The sequence below is a fragment of the Vombatus ursinus genome, unplaced genomic scaffold (assembly GCF_900497805.2).
Source record: "Vombatus ursinus unplaced genomic scaffold, bare-nosed wombat genome assembly UNPS02014793.1, whole genome shotgun sequence".
Lineage (NCBI taxonomy): Eukaryota > Metazoa > Chordata > Mammalia > Diprotodontia > Vombatidae > Vombatus > Vombatus ursinus.
Window position 1 is genome coordinate 8123832 of NW_020954571.1, and position 17920 is coordinate 8141751.

Below are 17920 nucleotides of genomic sequence, written 5' to 3' on the forward strand. Positions count from 1 at the left end.
TTTTAACAAGCTGGCAACAAAAGTGCTGAGTCATGAAAAGTGATTCTTCCACTAGGGAAAAAAAAAAACACCCCAAATGGCTCATTTGCATATTGTATATATTGTCACATGAAATACAGAACTATACAAGTTTGACTTGGAAAAGACCTATTAGGTCACAGGGAGTCCGGCCCCTGGGGGCCAAAGCAGCACTGGATGCTACTGGACGCTAGCCAGTGCTTTGTCTAGTCTAACTTTCTGAGTACAGCAGGGTGGGCTAGCACTGGCCTTCCCAAATGCCAGGTTGCAGGTGTGCCCCGGGAAAAGTCAGCTGGAGACAAGACTTGCAGAAAAGAGCTTTTCTAGCTGGCTCACCAAATGCCTGAGCTCCAATGCTGGCTTGAGTATCCATCTATGGTGAGTGCTGATAGGCCCACATATCAAAAGGGGATGATGGGGCATTTCTTGGAGGATTGGGACCTGGGATTGACAGGCAGCTGCCAAAAAACTTGACCACAGTAACAACAAAAGGTGAATACCAGAAACCACCTACTTTTTCCAGCTTGACTTTTGCTCTGACATCTCTATAAGCAGGAGCTTAGCAATATTGATTTTGACATGTTGAAACTCCACTGGGTTTGAGATGATGAGGGAAAGCCAAAGTAACTCTAGGTATTTTGGGGAAAGGTGGGGAAATCGGTATTTTTCAAGAACCTCTGCCCCCGTGTTATGGCTGGGATAACCTGTGGATACTGGCCACCAAACATGAGAGGGAAATAAAACAGGGGTCTAATAACATATTCAAGGGAGAAGGGCTCCAACTTCCTTTCACTGAAGGGTTGTTTTCTATTCTTCATCTCCCCTCTCTTGAAAAGGTCAAGGTGCAACAGTGCTGTTCACCAGATGGATATCAACATCTGGCAGGTGTTGGAGGACATCCAGACCAGCTCCACCAGTTTGAACTGGAAGTAGCCAATAACGAAGCCAGAGACCACATCAGTGATGTGATGCCGCCCAATCATAACCCTTGACAAGCCCACACAGAAGGCCCAGAGCACCAAAAGGATCCGCAAGGGGACGGCCAGCACAAGGTGGTTGAGGAAGAACTTGGATATCATGGCAGCTCGACTGGCATGGCCAGCTGGGAAGGCATAGATGTCCATGGTGAGGTAGTCTAGAAGGCCTGGGCTCATGTCATAAGGGCCTCGTCGTTTGATGAGCTTCTGCACTCCAGCCACAGTCATGATATCCAAGAGCAGAGCTGTGAGGGAAAAGAAATGACATCATCAGGGATGTGTATAGCTGCTGTTGCTTAGCTCAACTGGGTAGGGCACCATGCTAATGAGTTGGATTCCCACATTGGACCAGTTAGCTCTACACTGTTCTCTGGCCACAGACTCTACCCCCTGACTCTAGACATCCATGGAGGAGACAGAGGCCCTAGTTCCTATTCTACCTTTAATAAACTATATAACTATGGGCAAGTCACTCTGCTCCCCGAGCTTTATAGTGGGGGGTGGGTCGAAGGAAGGGAGGGAAGGAACAGGCATTTAATAAGTGCCCACTATGTGCCAGGCACTGTGCTAAGCACTTCACAAATATTATCTCATCTGATCCTCACAGCAACCCTGTAAGGTAGGTCCTATTATTATCCCCATTTTACAGAGGAGGAAACTGAGGCAAGTAGAGATTTAAATTACTTGCCCGGTGTCACACGGCTAATAGTGTCTGAGGCCAGATTTGAATTTAAGTCTTTTCTTTGGCTGTACTCCATGCTTGGAATGCTCTCCCTCCTCATCTTTGCCTATTGGCTTTCCCAGCTTCCTTTAAGTCCAAACTAAAATCGCATCTTCTACAGGAAGTTTTTCCCAAATCCTCTTAATTCTAGTTCCTTTCCTTTTAAAATCATTTCCTGTTTTTCCTGTGTGTAGCTTCTCTGTACATATTTGTTTGCTTGATTGTGAGTTCTTTGAAGGCAGAGACTATCTTCTGCCTCCCCCCTCCCCATATCCTCAGTGCTTAGTATAGTGCCTGGTATATAGAAGGCACTCATTAAATGTTTATTGACTGACTCCAGACCTTGCCTTTACTATAATCATAGGATAATAACATCATAGACGTAGAGTTGGAAAGAATCTCAGGGGCCATTTAAATTCACTCCTCTCATTTTACAGATGTGGACTTTAGGGTCATGTGATCATAAAGATGGCAGATTAGTCACTTTTCCAAACCATTTCAACCCTCATATTACACACAAGGAAACTGTGGCTCAAGAAGATTGAGTGATTTGCCCAAAGTCACACAGTTGGTACATGTATAAGGTGGGATTTGAACCCAGGTTCTCTGGTACCAAATTCAGCTCTTTCAACAGTAAACTACCTCAGTTCCTCTTCTTTTGTAACATGGAGGGAGGGTGGATTAGATGAGGTTAATTCCATTTCTAAATCCCATGATCCTATGGTCTCTAGCTCTAATATGTTTTGAAGATCCCTTCCAGCTCTAAAATTCCATGTCTTAAGGTCCTTTCTAGTTCCAATATTCCATGAATCTAAGCCATTCATTATAAGAGGGAACCAAGAGAGTAAATATGGCTCAGGGTAAATCCGTAGCTGCTGTTGGAAAAGCAATTCCAAAAACATGCCCTCATGTTGTTAGGCAGCATGGTGTAGTTTTTAGTGTTTAATCTGGAGTCAGGAATACCTGGATTTGATTCTATCTCTGACATTTCTTAACTGTGTGATTATGAACCAATCACATCAACTCCCTGAGCCTCAGTTTCCTCATCTGTAACATGAAGATAATAGCTGGAGGACTTACCTCAGAGGGTTATGAAGATCGAAAGAGATTATGGACCTAAAACATACTGTTGAAAAGTCACTTCGTATTCTCAGTAGAGTGTAAGCTTCTGGAGGGCAGAGAGTAATTATTTGAGCTAGGAGCATCATTCACAGACTGGAAAAATGGTTCCTTGTTTGTGCACTTGGACTATTCCGCAGAACAATCACCCCCAGGCAGCACAGAGTCAGGAAGGAAAGAGAAGTGGGATGGGCTGAGAGGGAGGAAGGGCACCAGGTGTATCTCCTGAAGTTCTGTGTCTCAGGAACATCCCAGCTTTAGCTTGGCCCCTCAGCCTGAAGCAGCAGGCTGGGTCACGACGCAAGCCAACCTATCTGTAGGCAACAGCAGAGGCCAAAAGGCACTCTGGCTTTTCAAACTTGCCTGGAAAATTTTCCATCAACATTCTTTACTTGTTCATTCCTAGCGTTCCTGCCTAGAAATAATTTCGAATGTAGCCTTCCCCTAGTTTTCCTTCATTTTCCCTGGCAGACCAAGGCGGTGGATTCGGTACTTGACTGTTGGCTTGTGGTTTGAAGCCCCTCATCTTTCTTGCTCTCCTCTTGCTAATTAGTCAGTTCCTTTTCAGCACCTCCCCCAGGGCAAGCAGGGTGTTTTCACCCAGGGAATGAGGCCATCTAGAAGACTAACTGCCCAACTGGGGAGTGTCTGTCAAGAGGTCTGAGTTTTCGATGGGGGTTGGAAGACAGTCAAGAGTGCTTGCCAGGATTGAGGGAAGAAGAGGTGGGAGAATCTTCCCTGTACAGAAGGCCTTCAATTCCCTTAGCAACTCATAGCCAGGGGCTGTGATCAGATCCACACAGCACAAAACCCCACACAGGAGGCCTGTGGCTGGCCTGGATCCTTGCATGTTGGGGCAGGAATCACTAGGTTCTAAGTGAGGCAAGATTCTACAGGAGTAGCATGCTTGGGGATTGGAGTTAGAGCATGTAGGGAAATTTAGGAGCGGAGAAAGGCTTCCAGCAAAAGGGGTGGGGGGTGGGAGAAGGGATAGAATGAATTGAAACATCAGATCTTGTGGGTAGTCTGGGGACAGTGTCTGGAAGGCTGTTCCAGCTCCATGCAGGGACCTGGGGGAGGAGGTGCTGGTGGGAATCTGAACAGTAGCATATCTTCCAAATAACTAGTTTAGAGTCTCCCAAACTACTGCCAACCACTTTTCCTCACCGCAACTGTGGCCTCCTCCCCCTCTGCTTCTGCAGGAAGTTTTCCACGGGGCAATGCTACCCTTGTGTAAGTCAGCATGCGGTATGACTGATTCTTGGCCTGTCAGCAAGAGATGCAAATGCTGCTGTCACTCAAGGCTCACTGGATCCAGCTCTGATGCCTCTACCCTACCCTCACCCACACATTTATTTAGATTTAGATAAGGAGAAAAGGTTTCCCTCCAGTGTCTGTCTGAGAGTTATTACCGTTGTGTAGAAGGCACTAACTGGACTGAGGGAGAGCCATGGTGGTGAGTGGATTGGGAAAGGGGAATGGAAAGGGAATCATCATTTATTAAGAGCCTTTTATGTGCCAGGCACTGTGCCAAACACTTTTCAGATATTATCTCATTTAGTCCTCACAACTCTGGGAGGTGGGTGCTTTTATTATCCTCATTTCACAGTTGAGGAAACTGAGGCAAACTGAGGTTAAACAACTTGCTCAGAGTCACACAGCTGGCGAGTTTCTGAGGTCACATTTGAACTCAGGGCTTCCTGACCCCAAGCCCAGCACTCTACCCACTGTGCCACCTAGCTGCCTCAGTTTCCTTCTCTATAAAATGAGTTGCTTTAAATCCTCTCCGAAGTCTTTTCTATGTTTATCAGTCTATGTTTCAGGCTCTGCCACTAATCTATTTTACTTTTGGCAAGGCTTTTTACTTATTTGGTCCTCAGTTCTTTCAGCTGTAAAGTGAGTGGGCTAGACTAGAGAAAATCTAAAGTTATTTCCAGCTCTATATCCTATGGTTCTGTGATCCATAAAATGTAGGAAACTAGACTCACCAATAGCCTCAGGATTTCAGAGTTAGAAGGGATCCCTGAGAATTTAAATTTCTTGAAGGTAAAAACTATCTCACTATTATATCTCCAGAACCCAGAACCAGGGTCTGGACTATAGGAAGCACTTAATTGCTTACGATTTAGTCCAATCTGTATTTGCAAGGAACCCCTTCTACAACATTTCAAACAATTCATTATTCAATCTCTGTTGGCATACCCACAGTGATAGAGAGCTAACTACCTTTAGCCCTAAGATTTTTATTTTTTTCTTAGTTTTTATAGGTATTATTTCTACATCACCTTCATAACTGAACATATTTTATTCTTCTCCCCAGAGAGCCCTCCCTTATAAAAGAGACTAAGAAAGAATGAGACAGAGAAAAATCCAGTAAAAATCAACCAAGACATCAGCTCTCTGACAGCATATGAAATGTTTGGGACATGTTCTCAACTTCTCTTGGATCAAGCTTGGCCCTTATAATTATGCAGTGGTCAATTTAGTCTCATTGTTTTATTCATAGTTTAGTTTATTGTGGCAGTCATTGTGTACTCTGTTTTCCTGGTTCTCTTTACTGTATATCACGTTTTTGCTTTGTTTTGTTTTACTTTGTGTCAGTTCTCCAAAGTCTTCTCATGCTTCTCTGAATTCTTCATACTTGTCATTTTTTATGATGCAATGATATTCTTTAACATTAATGTACTATAATTTATTAGGTCAGTCACCAAACTATGGTTATATACTTTGTTTTGAATTCTTTGCTATCATATAAAGAACAAAATATTTTGGGGTTTATGGGACCTTCCTTTTATTTATTGACCTCCTTGAGGCATATCGCTAGCAGTGGCATCTCTGAGTCAAAGGGTGTGTATATGTTAGTCACTTTTTCACCATAATTCTAAATTGCTTTCCAGAATGATGGCACCAATTCACAGCTCTACTGACAATGTAGCTCCAAATCAGTAACTCCAAAATTTTAGCATTAGAATTGAAAAGCCCTGCGGCCATGTTACTAGGGCCTGGTTACCTGAAAGTCACATGAAACACAATCAAGGAGTGTCAGAATCCCAGAGAAATTTCTGTTGGCTGCATGGACCTTCCATGAACCATCAGTCTTAGCTGCAATGCTATATGGTCCACCAACAAACTAGTGCACTTAGTTGCAGGGGATAAAATGGAAGCCTAGAAGAAGCATTTAGTCTCTGCAAGAAACAAATAACATACCCCCTCACCCCACCCCCACACACACATTAAAAAAAACAAAACAAAGCCACACATACTAATAACAAAAAATTCCTTTTAAACAACTCATATGCTAACAGAAGGGAAATAGCAGAATAAAATGTGACGTATGAATATAATGTTCTTTGGCCTTTCTGCAACTTTTTACTGTGTTAATCATCAACTCTGCTTATATCTGATTTTCTCCTGAACACTCTCTCCTCTTAATTCTACCACCCTGGATCTCCTGGCTCTCCCCTTCCTCCCTATCTATTGGCTCATTCTCAATCTCTTTTGATTGGGCATTACCCACCTCCTGCCTACTAAACGCTTCAAGTCTGTGCTCTGGACCCCTTTTTTCAGTTTTCTTTCTCATACTCTCCATCCATTATTGTGGGTTCAAGTATCAGCTCCATTCAAAAGACTCCTAAATCTATATGTCTAGCTCAAATCTTTCCCAACCACCTGCTAGATATTTCCAGAAGGATGTTCTAACATCATCTCAACCTCAAAATGTCCAAACCCCAATTATTCATCTTCCTTTTTAAACCTGACCCTCCTCCAAATTTCCTTATTTCCATTGAGGGAACCATCATGCTCACAGTCACCAAGCTTTATAACCTCAAAATCATCCTTGATTCTTTCTCATCTATTGCTGATGTCCTATCCATTGCCAAATCCTGCTGACTCCACCTCCACAACATCCCAAGAATACATCTCCTTTCCTGCACACTATTCCTGGCCCTGATCACCTTTCATGTGGACTATTGTAATAGTCTTTAATTCAGTCTTTCTTCTCTCTAATCTCTCTTTCATACAGCCACCAAAACAATTTTCCTAAAGCACAGCTCTGATCATATTATTCCCCTACTCAAAATCCTTCAGTGGTTCCTAAATGTCTCTACTACAGGAATACTTCATGCTTTTTTTTTCTATAGTGAATCTTTTGGGCAATCTGATGAAGCCCGTGGAGCCCTTCTTAGAGTAATGTGGGATTTTTTTTTGCCTATATTCCTAACTAAAGGAAATGGCTAATTTTCTATAAGAAATTAGTGTTATTTTCATTTGTGATTTTTTCACTGTGATTTTTTCCCCATCTAAGTTCAAGGACCCCCTAAAATTGGATCTCTACAATCCATGATCCTCAGATTAAGAAATTCTTCTGTAGGATATAAATTCATTGACTTGACATTTACAGTTCTCTACAGTTTGATTCTAACACAATTTTCTAGCCTTATTTCATGTTATTTCCTCTTCATATCCATTGTGTTTAAGCCAAACTTTCTTAGTTTTTCTCCAAATGTCATTCCATCTTCTACCCTCAATGCCTGGAATACACTCCCTCTTCATCTTTGCCTTTCAGAATCCCAATCTCTCTTCGAAGCACAGCTTCTATCTCTTACATGAAAAGCCTTTCTCGATTCCACCAGTCTCTTCCCCACCATTCCTGATTCTTAGAGCTCTGTCCTCAAATTACTATCTGTATACATGTTATATCTTGTTGAAGGCAAAAACTGTTTTGATTTTATATCTCCAGCATTTAGCCCTGTAACTTGCACATAGCAGGACCTTACTAAATGGTTATTGAATTAGAACTGGAACTGTGCCATAAGAAATGACAAATAATCAGAATATAAAGAAATACAGGAAGATTTATACAAAGCAGTATGCAGTGTAGACATCAGAATCAGAACAACAATATACATGCTGATACTACTACATAAAAATTATAGGAGCAGAATTTGAAAAAATAAGCAGAAGTAAATGATCAGAAGGGTGAGCAAACAAGGTATTATTTTTATTAAAAGTAATCTAAATATACACACTTGGAGGTTGTGGTTTTGGGGATTTTTTTGTTTTTCTGAATGTTTTTGTTGATGATTAAATTTAGAATACCTATGTAACCTTTTTGTTATTGTTCAACTGTTTTAGTCATGTCCAACTCTTTGTGTCCCCATTTGGGGTTTTCTTGGTAAAGATACTGGAGGAAACTGAGATTAACAGGGTTAAATGACTTGCCCAGAGTCACACAGCTGGTTAGTGTCTGAGGCCAGACACAAGATGAATCTTCCTGACTCCAGGCCCAACACTCTATCCACTGTGCTACCTAGCTGCCCTAATATATAATGTATATACATATATACATTGTATATACAATGTATATACATAAAAACGTTATCAGTTTAACCTATGGTAATGGAGGGGGAGGGGAGTGAGGGAGAGAAATATGTAGTATATATATACACATATATGTGTATGTATATATGTGTGTATTCATACACACACACACATATACATAAAGAGAGAGAGAGAGAGAGATGAAGACATGGAAACAGAAAGAGAGATGGAGAATTTGTAATCTCCAAGGGTGTATAAAAATAAGAATGCCTCTCACTGCTAGCAAAGTCAGGTATGGTTTTCCCCAGAGGTAGGGGGATGGATGTAAAAACCTCTCACTTTCTCTTCTAGCTGTGTTCCTTTTCAGGATAGGTTTTACACTGGCTATGATATGCTGGTTAATAAGGGCTGATATCTCTGAGTAATTAGGGCTTCCACTGATAAGAAGAGCTGCCTAAAAGACTTGGTTGTTTGCAAAACAGAAGAATTCCCCCTAGATGCAGTAGATTTCCCAGGGGACTTGAGAATAGATTGCCTGACCTGGGTCAGTTTGATTCAAGAAACATTTACTAAATGCCTGCTAAACGCCAAACATATTTGTGCTAAGTGTAGGGTAAGATATAAAGATGGAGAATAACATAGCCCTGTCCTCAAAGAGCTTACAATCAAATAAGAAGAACAGAATATACCCAAATAAGTGTCATATGAAGCAGAGTGTAACACAAAACAGAGAAGAGGGAAGTTCAGGAGTGGACACAGCCAAGCAAGTCAGTGTTGGGAATACCATGTTAAATTTGAAATATACTCAAAAAAACCCTCAAAGAATAACACAGCTTGAGCACAAGTCTAACCAGAATTTCTGGAAGAGATGAAGCAAGAGTTTTGTGCTTTTTTTAAAGATCTAAAAATCATTTTAGAAAATCAAATGAGTGTATTAGAGGAAAAAATGGGAAAAGAAATGACAGCTATATGAGAAAGATTTGGAAAGAGAATTAATAGCTTGCAACAAGAGATATAAAACCTTCCCCAAAGTAAAAATAAAAATTCCCTGAAAGTTAGAAGGGACTAGATAGAAGCCGATGACTTTAGGAGACAACAAGAAATATTAAAACAAAGTTGCACATAGCAGATTCATGTTTTCACTAGCAGTTCTCTTTCTCTCTTCTTTCTATAGGGAAATGTTCATATTTATTGAAGTTTGTCAAGTTCATAATAAAAAGGAAAAACAACAACAACAACAAAGAGAATGGTACAGGAGGAAAGGTAGGCATCTAAGTGCTCTGGGAAATTTTTAGGAGGAAGCTTGCAGGTCCCCAACCTGAGCTGTCTTGGAGACCCAGGAAAATACCCCAAGATAGCAGGATAAGGGCCCAAGAGGGCAAAATTTAGGCCTAGACCTTTGCTCTGGAAGTGTGCAGAGCCTAGCCCTAACCTCACATCTGAAGTCAGGAAGTAAGGCTAGAAGAATGAAGCAAACAAATAAAAAAAAGCAAAAAACTTCACCACAAAGAGCTATTATAGCAACAGGGATCTCAAAACACAAACTTAGAAAAAAGAGAATAATTCCAAAATATCTATAAACAAAACCTCAAAGAATAACACAGCTTGAGTACAGGTCTAACCAGAATTTCTGGAAGAGATGAAGCAAGAGTTTTGTGCTTTTTTAAAAGAGCTAAAAATCAGTTTAGAAAATCAAATGAGTGTATTAGAGGAAAAAATGGGAAAAGAAATGACAGCTATATGAGAAAGATTTGGAAAGAGAATTAATAGCTTGCACCAAGAGATATAAAACCTTCCCCAAAGTAAAAATAAAAATTCCCTGAAAATTAGAAGGGACTAGATAGAAGCCGATGACTTTAGGAGACAACAAGAAATATTAAAAAAAAGTCGAAAGACCAAAATAAAAATAGAAGAAAAATGTAAGGAATTCCACAGGAAAATTTTTGGAGGGAATGATAAATTTCAGGTTGCAGAGGTGGTTAGAGGGAGAGAATCACAGGAGACTTCCCGGTGGAGGTGGCACCTAAGAGAAGACTTTCAACAGGCAGAGCAAAATCACAGAATGTTGGAGCTAAGAGGGATCTTGGAGATTCTTTAGCCCAATCCCTTTGTTTTGGCAAAAAAAGGAAATCACACAGCTAATTAGTGCCATAGAACTAGAACTTGAAGCCAGGTTTCACACCTTCTAGAACACTGCTCTAAGGCGAGGTAGTGTGGAAAGAGTATTGGATGCAAGAGCTTTCGCCTAGGTTTAAATCCTACCTCTGATGCTTACTAGCTGTGTGACCTTGGGCAAATCAATTAACCTCCCTGGCCTCAGTTTCCTCATCTGTAAAATGAGGACATTGAACTTTATAGTGTGGGATTTATTTTACTTTACCTTTGTTTCTGAATATTTTTCTCCTCTCTTGCTATGATTCCATGTAATAAAGAATAAAAAAGAATGAGACAGCAGTTTGTTGAGACCAACACATCAACAGTGTCTGACAGTGTATACAGTAGTCTATAGCATTAGTCCCCCACCTCTGCAAAGAAGGGAGGAGCTTCCAGCTATAGAACCCTGATCCAATGATTGTCTTTCCTCAGCAACAAAGTTCAGAATGACACTGGGAAACAGCTGATGATCCAATATGACTGGAACAAAATGTGCATAATGGGAGCTATGTGCAATAAAACTGGAGAGCCAAGATGGAGTCAGATTGAGGAGGACTTTCAGCATCAGTTTAAGACATTTGTATTTCATTCCCTAAGCAAAAAAGGTTCCACAAAAGTCTTATTCCAATGAACCCGACAAATCTTCCAGTCCACATCAACATGTACTTTGGTGGCTTCAATGCAAGTGTGGGCAGAGGTGAAAACAATGAAAATGATGCTGGGAAATGTGGTTTGGGATTAAGAAATGGAGAAGGACAAAAGCTTACTGACAATGTGGAAGCCTCAGGCCCATCCATCACAAATACTTTCTTCAAGAAATGAATCAGAAGGTGCTGGATATGGTGACCACTGAATAATATCACTCCCAAAGAGTGAAATGGACTATATTGTAGCAGACAAGTAATGAAGGATTGGTTGTCTCTGTGGAAATCACTTTGGAATCAACAGGGCACACTCAGACCATTGACTAATTAGAAAAAAGCTCAAATCGATACCAAATTAGAGGTTTAAGAACATGAAGATATTGAGGACAGTTACATCAGATCCAACTTGACCTTTTCAAACAAGCTGTTGATGACCCAAAAGGGAAATAAACAAGATCATTATTTCCAATTACCATCATTTCTTTTTTATCTCTAAAAATATTTCTGGGAATGAGTTGCATACAGGAGGATTTTTTAATAAGTTTTTTTACAGTGTTATTTTTTAAATTGACAATCATTTATTTTCTTTCCATCATACCTCCCCTACTACTACTCATTAAAAAAAAGAAAACCTTATACAGTGAAAAAAAATTTTTTAATGCTTTATTAGTTTTTGTTTTTGACATCATAATCACTTCCCAATAAACCAGATGGCAGCTAGTAACACAGTGGATAGAGAAATGGATCTGGAGCCAGGAAGAACTGAGGTCACATCCTGCCTCAGTCATTTACTGTGTTTGTTACCTTGGGCAAGTCGTTTAACATACGTTTATCTCAGTTTTCCTCAACTGTAAAATGGGAATACTAACAGCACCTAACTTGAAGGATTGTTGTGAGGATCAAATGAAATATTTGTAAAAAGTGCTTAGCACAGTGCCTGGCACATAGTAGGCACTATATGAATTCTTATTCCCTTCCCGCCCTCCTCATCTCCCCCCAAACCTTCCCTTATAACAAAGAATGGTCAAGCAAAACCAATTGACAAGCAATTGCACTCATGGTCTACCACCTCTGAGAAGAGGGAAATAAATGTCAAAAATTCTCTGGAATAAAAGTTTGTTAGTCTGAGTTCTGATGTCTTTTATTGTTATTTTCATTTGTATTATTGTAGCTTATGGGCGTATTGTTCTCCTGGCTTTGTTTTGTTCACTTGGTATCAATTCATGTAAGTCATGAGATCGTGGGGTTATAGATTTAGAGCTATAAGGCACCTTAAAGATCATCTTGTCCACCTTCTCTCATTTTTCAGATGAAGAAAATGAGTCTCAGAAGGTCTCATAGCTATAACTCCTTGTGTCACAGTATTCTATTATTCACATATCACAATTAGTCCAGACATTCCCTAATCACTGGGCACCCACTTTGTTTCCAATTGTCTACTATAACAAAAAGTGTTGTTATCAATATTTTGGCATATATGGGACCTTTTATTTTCTGTCATCGATGTCCTTAGGGTACGTGCTCATAGTGGGATCACTAAATGAATGCTTTGGAGACCTTTTGCACGTAATTCAAAATTGTTTTTCAGACTCATTGGATAAAATCAGAGCTGTATTAGTGTGTCTGCCTTCCCACAGCTTCTCCAATATAAGCTGTTTCCATATTTTATCATCTTTTCCAGTCTGATGGATGTGAGGTGGGTGATACTTTGGAGTTCTTTTAACTTGCATTTCTATAGTGATTTGGAGGATTTTTTTCCCCCAAAATTGATTTCATATTTTGAAAATCTCTTTTGGAAGATGACTTAACAGTCTTATATGTACATCAGTTCTCCATATATCATGGATAACAGATTTTTACCAGAGGTGTTTGCTGCTGAGATTATTTTCCCATTTGGCAGAGGCTCTTCTTATGCTAATTGCATTGATTTGTAAATTTGTAAAATGTAAAACCTTTTACATTTAATTTAATAAAAATTGTCAATTTTATATTTTGTCATCTCCTCTATCTTTTATTTGTTTATGAATCCTACCTCTAAATATAATTGTGAAAGGTACCTCCTTTTGTTAAACTCTATTTTTAAAAACATAACTTTTTACATATGGATCACTTAGATAAGTGTATTATGTTTTATTGGTAGTAGTATTATAATATAGTATATGGTGTAAAATCTAATCGTACTTTATGTCAAATTTCTTTTCAATTTTTCCAGCAATTTCATATTAAGTGAGAAGTCTTCCTCTTAATTATTTTTTGAGAGAGTTATTGAACAGTGTACTAGTATGTTTATCTGCTTTTATGCCTTGGCTTATGTGGTGTGTTCCATTGATTTCCTTTTTTTTTTTAACCAGTATAACTTTTTTCAAATGAATATCTGTCTTCTCTTCCATTCAACTTTTCCCCACCTCACACTGAGAAAGCAAGAAAAGCAAACCCCCTATTACAAACAAGTACAGTCAAGTAACAAATTCCCACATTGGCAATATCCAAAAAAAGTATGTCTCATTCTGCATTCTGAGTCCATCACCTCTCTGTCATGAAATTGGTAGCATGTTTCATCATGAATCTTCTGGAACTGTGGTTGAGTACCAAATAGTTTTGATTATTATTGTTTTATAACATAATTTGAACTCTGGTAATACTAGGTTCCCTCATTTCTCCTTTGTTTCTCATTATCATTTTCATCATTGGTACACCACCAAACTATGTAAACTAATTTAGGCAATAATGCGATTTTTAAAATATTGGTTTAGCTTTAACATGAATGATGAGTATCTCTCTAATTATTTGCCTTCCCTTATTTCTGTAAAGCATTTTGTAGTTATATGTCTTGAGAGTGTCTTGTTAGGTTAACTCCCAGATATTTTGCAGTTAATTTGAATAGATTTTTTCTATCATTTCCTCCTAGTTTTTGTCAGTACTGCACAGAAAAACTGATGATTGCTATGAACTTAATTTTGTATCATGTTACTTTACTGAAGCTATTCATTGTCTTAATTAGTTTCTTAGCTGATTCTCTGGGGTTTTCTAAATAAACAAGCGTGCTCTTTGCCAAAAGGAATAATTGTGCCTCCTCTTTGATGATGTTTATATCTTTTATTTCTCAGTCCTTTGTTTAACTGCCATTGCTAGCATTTCTAGTGCTATGTCAAATAATAATGGGGGGGCAACAACCTAATTGGTAAAGTTTCTAGTGTTTTCCCCTCAAAAATAGTGTTTTTTCCCAATTTAGGAATATATTTTTGTTCATATTAAATAAAGGTTTTTCTTTGATTGGTAGTTTTTAACAGATATGAGTGCTGTATTTTAGAGAAAGGTTTTTTAAAAAGATATTTTGGGGAAAAGTTTTTTTAGATAATTATGTGTTTTTGTTGTTTACATGATTAATTAAAAAAATGCTTTTGAAATGTGGAACTATCCTTGCATAGTTGGCATATATACAACTTGGTCATAAGGAATAATTAATAGTTTTAGATATATTTCTGTGTTCTATTTGCTAATATTTTATTTTAAAATGTTTATATTAATATTTATTAGTAAAATTTATCTATAGTTCTCTTTCTCTGCTTTATTCCTCCCTGGTTTAAACATTAGGATCATATTTGAATGACAAAAGGAGTTTGGTAGAGTGCTTTCTTCTCTATAATAGGTGGAATGCTCATTTTTGGTGTTTTAGTTCAAAATAAAAAAATTACAATATATATTAAAGGTCATATTATTTTTTTAAAAATGAGAAGAGAACTATATGTGGTACCTTTCACAGGTAAGGCCATGAGGATAATTCTTAACCAAACAAGAGATAGAAACAATCATAAATGATAAAATGGATAACCTCAACTACATGAAATTGAAGACCTGAACAATATCAGCTCAGTTAGAATAAGTACAGAAGCAGTTAATTGGAGGAAAAAATCTCTGCCTCAAATATTTCTGATAAGAGATTGATATCCAAGATATATGGAGAACTAACATATATTTATAAGACAAAAAAATATTCCCCAGTGGACAAATGATCAAAGGATATGAATAGCTCCTAAGAGAAGAATAGCAAATTATTAAGAACCATGTGACGGATTGCTCCAAATCATGAATAGTAAGAGAAATGCAAATGAAAGCAACTCTGATGTCTAATCTCATACTAAGCAAACTGACATAGATGCTGAAAGATGAGAATAGTCAATGTTGGAGGGGCTGTGAAAAGACAGGCACAGCAACACACTGTTGCTGGAGCTGTGAATTGGTTTAACTTTTCTGGAAAACAATTTGGAATTAGCCTTAGGATGTATTTAAAATATCTATAACCATTGACCTAGAGATTCCATTGTATATACCCCAAGGAAATTGTAGAAAAAAAGAAAGGTGTTATGTATACCATAATGTTCATTTTTATTTATTTTTAAAATAAAACTTTATTTTTAAAAATAAAAATCCATCTTCTTTTCTTCTGATCTCCCTACCCTCACCCCCTACTAAGAAAGCAAGAAAAATAAAACCCTTAGTAGAAACATGCATGGTCAAGCAAAACAAATTTCTACATGGCCATGTCAAAAAAAGTTATATCTCAGTCTACACATCTGCACCATTACTTCTCTATTAGAAGGTGAATGATTCATAAGTTTTCTGGAATTGTAGTTGATCAGAGTCATTCAAAGTTGTTTGCAGTATTGTTGTTCTAGTATAAATTGTTCTTCTGGTTTTGCTCACTTCACTCTGCATCAGTTAATATAATCCTTCCCAGATTTCTCTGAAACCATCCCCATCATCATTTCTTATCATACAATAGTATTTCATCATGTTTATATACCACAATTTGTTAAGCCATTCCCCAATTGATGGGCCCCCCTTCAATTTCTAATTTTTTGCTCCAACAAAAAAAAGCTGCTATAACTATCTTTGTACATATGAATTCTTTTGCCATTTCTTTGATTTTGGGGGTGTTATATACCTCATAGTGATATCACTAGGACAAAGGTATATACTGTTTAGTAGTTTTTTGGGCATCATTCCAAATTGTTTTCCAAATGGGAGGATCAGTTAATAGCTTCACCCACATTGTGCTGAAGTCCTGTGGTGATGGGCAAATGATGAAGCAGAAGGTGTGGATCCACTGGAAGCTGTAGTCACAACCCTGCACACAGGTGGGAAGCAGCAATGGGATTCGGCAGCCCCCTGGGTGTTTGAGCAACTTTTTAAAGATTGCACTGCTCACCTCCTGGTGTGAGGAAGGGTCTAGAAAAGGTGCCCCAAAAATTGTCTGCTTGCTCAATCGTGGCCTTTTACCATGGCAGGTGGGGATCCCACCCTGCAGTTGAAACACACATAAAAAAATGTACAAAAACCTGCAAAGATGATTCCACTCACCATTGGTACACAGAATGTGTGCACACTTATAGACAGCACAAAATCCAGTAGACCTCAAAGATGAACGATTCTTGTTGCAAGAGAACTTGCATCCAAATAGCAGCCCTGAGTAAAACAAGGCTGACAAACGAAGGCCAGTTTACTGATGTTGGAGCTGGAGACACCTTTTTTTCTAGAGTGGCTGCAGTGAAGGGGAGCACAGTGAAGCTGGTGTAGGTTTTGCAATTAAAACTAATCTGGTCAACAAGCTCATGTGCCTAACAAAAGGAGTGAATGACAGGCCTGTGACAATGTGATTTCCATTTACAAGAAAGCACCATGGCCACCATCATCAGTGCCTATGCTCCCACCATGTTGAATCCTGATGAAGTCAAAGAAAAATTTTGTGAAGACCTGGAGACCCTTATCATCAATATGCCAAAAGAGGACAACCTTATAATTCTGGTTGGCTTTAATGCTCGAGTAGTCTCAGAGTACCAGACATGGCAGGAAGGTCTTGGGAAGAGTGGAGTTGAAAAAGCAACAGCAATGGTCACTTACTACTAAAGATTTGTGCCTCTCATGACCTCATCGCCAACACTATCTTTCATTTACTTTAATACAAGAAAACTTTAATTTTGCACCCTTGCATCAAACATTAGCATTTAATAGACTACATAATTATAAAAAGAAGAGACAGACAGGATGTGAGAGTGGTAAAGGCAATGTGTGGTGCAAAGTGCTGGACTGATCATAGACTTATCCTCTCCAAGCTAAATATTCCCATTCAACAGCAAAAGCGGCGGCCTCATGGCAAAATGACTGCCAGAAGAATTAATGTCAACAGATTAGAGATCTTCTCTGAGTAGCTCAAACAGTTTGTTGCTAACTCGGAGGGAAAATTGAGCCAACACACAGTTGGCAACAGTGGAGCAAAAAAGGAATGTGCAGCTTTCAGAGATTTGGTATATAGCACTGTATTTGCTCGTCTGAGTCAGAACATTCACAAACATCAAGACTAGCTTGATGAAAATGATGGGGAAAATTCAGAAGCTACTAAATGAAAAACAAGAACTCCACAGAGTTTAACAGCAGAATAGTTCATCCATCTTTAAGAAGGCAGCATTTTAATTCCATCAAAAGTAAAGTACAAGTGAAGCTTAGAGAGATGCAGGATTCTTGGCTCAGTAAGAAGGCAGATGAAATTCAGTTTTATGCTGATAATAACAATCCAAAGCTCTTTTACAGTTACCTGAAGGCTATTTATGGGCCAAAGACCTATGATGCATCTCAGCTGCTTAATACTAATGGAGACACATTGAATAGTGATGAGGACATGATCCTAGAGAGATGGGCTGAACACTTCCATAGTGTTCTCAACAGACCATCATCAATCAATGCTGAAGTCACTGACTGTTTACCTCAGGTTGACGTCAATCCATCCCTAGCTTAAGTTCCAACTGAAGAAGAGGTTTTGAATGCCATTAGGCTCCTATCATACGGCAAAGCACCTAGAGCTGATTCTATTCCAGCTGAGATTTACAAGGTGAGGGGTGCATTGTTCATACAAAAGGTGACTGAAATTTTCCGGGTTATATGGCAAGAGGAGGTTATCCCCCATTGTC

At 38.8% G+C, this 17920-nt stretch overlaps 1 protein-coding gene across 1 annotated transcript in view; it reads right to left on the reverse strand.

The window, feature by feature from the left end:
• Nucleotides 1–395: 395 nt before the first annotated feature.
• PLPP7 (phospholipid phosphatase 7 (inactive)) overlaps nucleotides 396–17920 on the reverse strand; it is a 38683-nt gene continuing 21158 nt past the window's right edge. Inside the window, exon 2 of the mRNA XM_027869663.1 lies at nucleotides 396–1240. Coding sequence (XP_027725464.1) covers nucleotides 876–1240 — 365 coding nt within the window. The 3' untranslated portion in view covers nucleotides 396–875. The remainder of the gene's footprint in view (nucleotides 1241–17920) is intronic.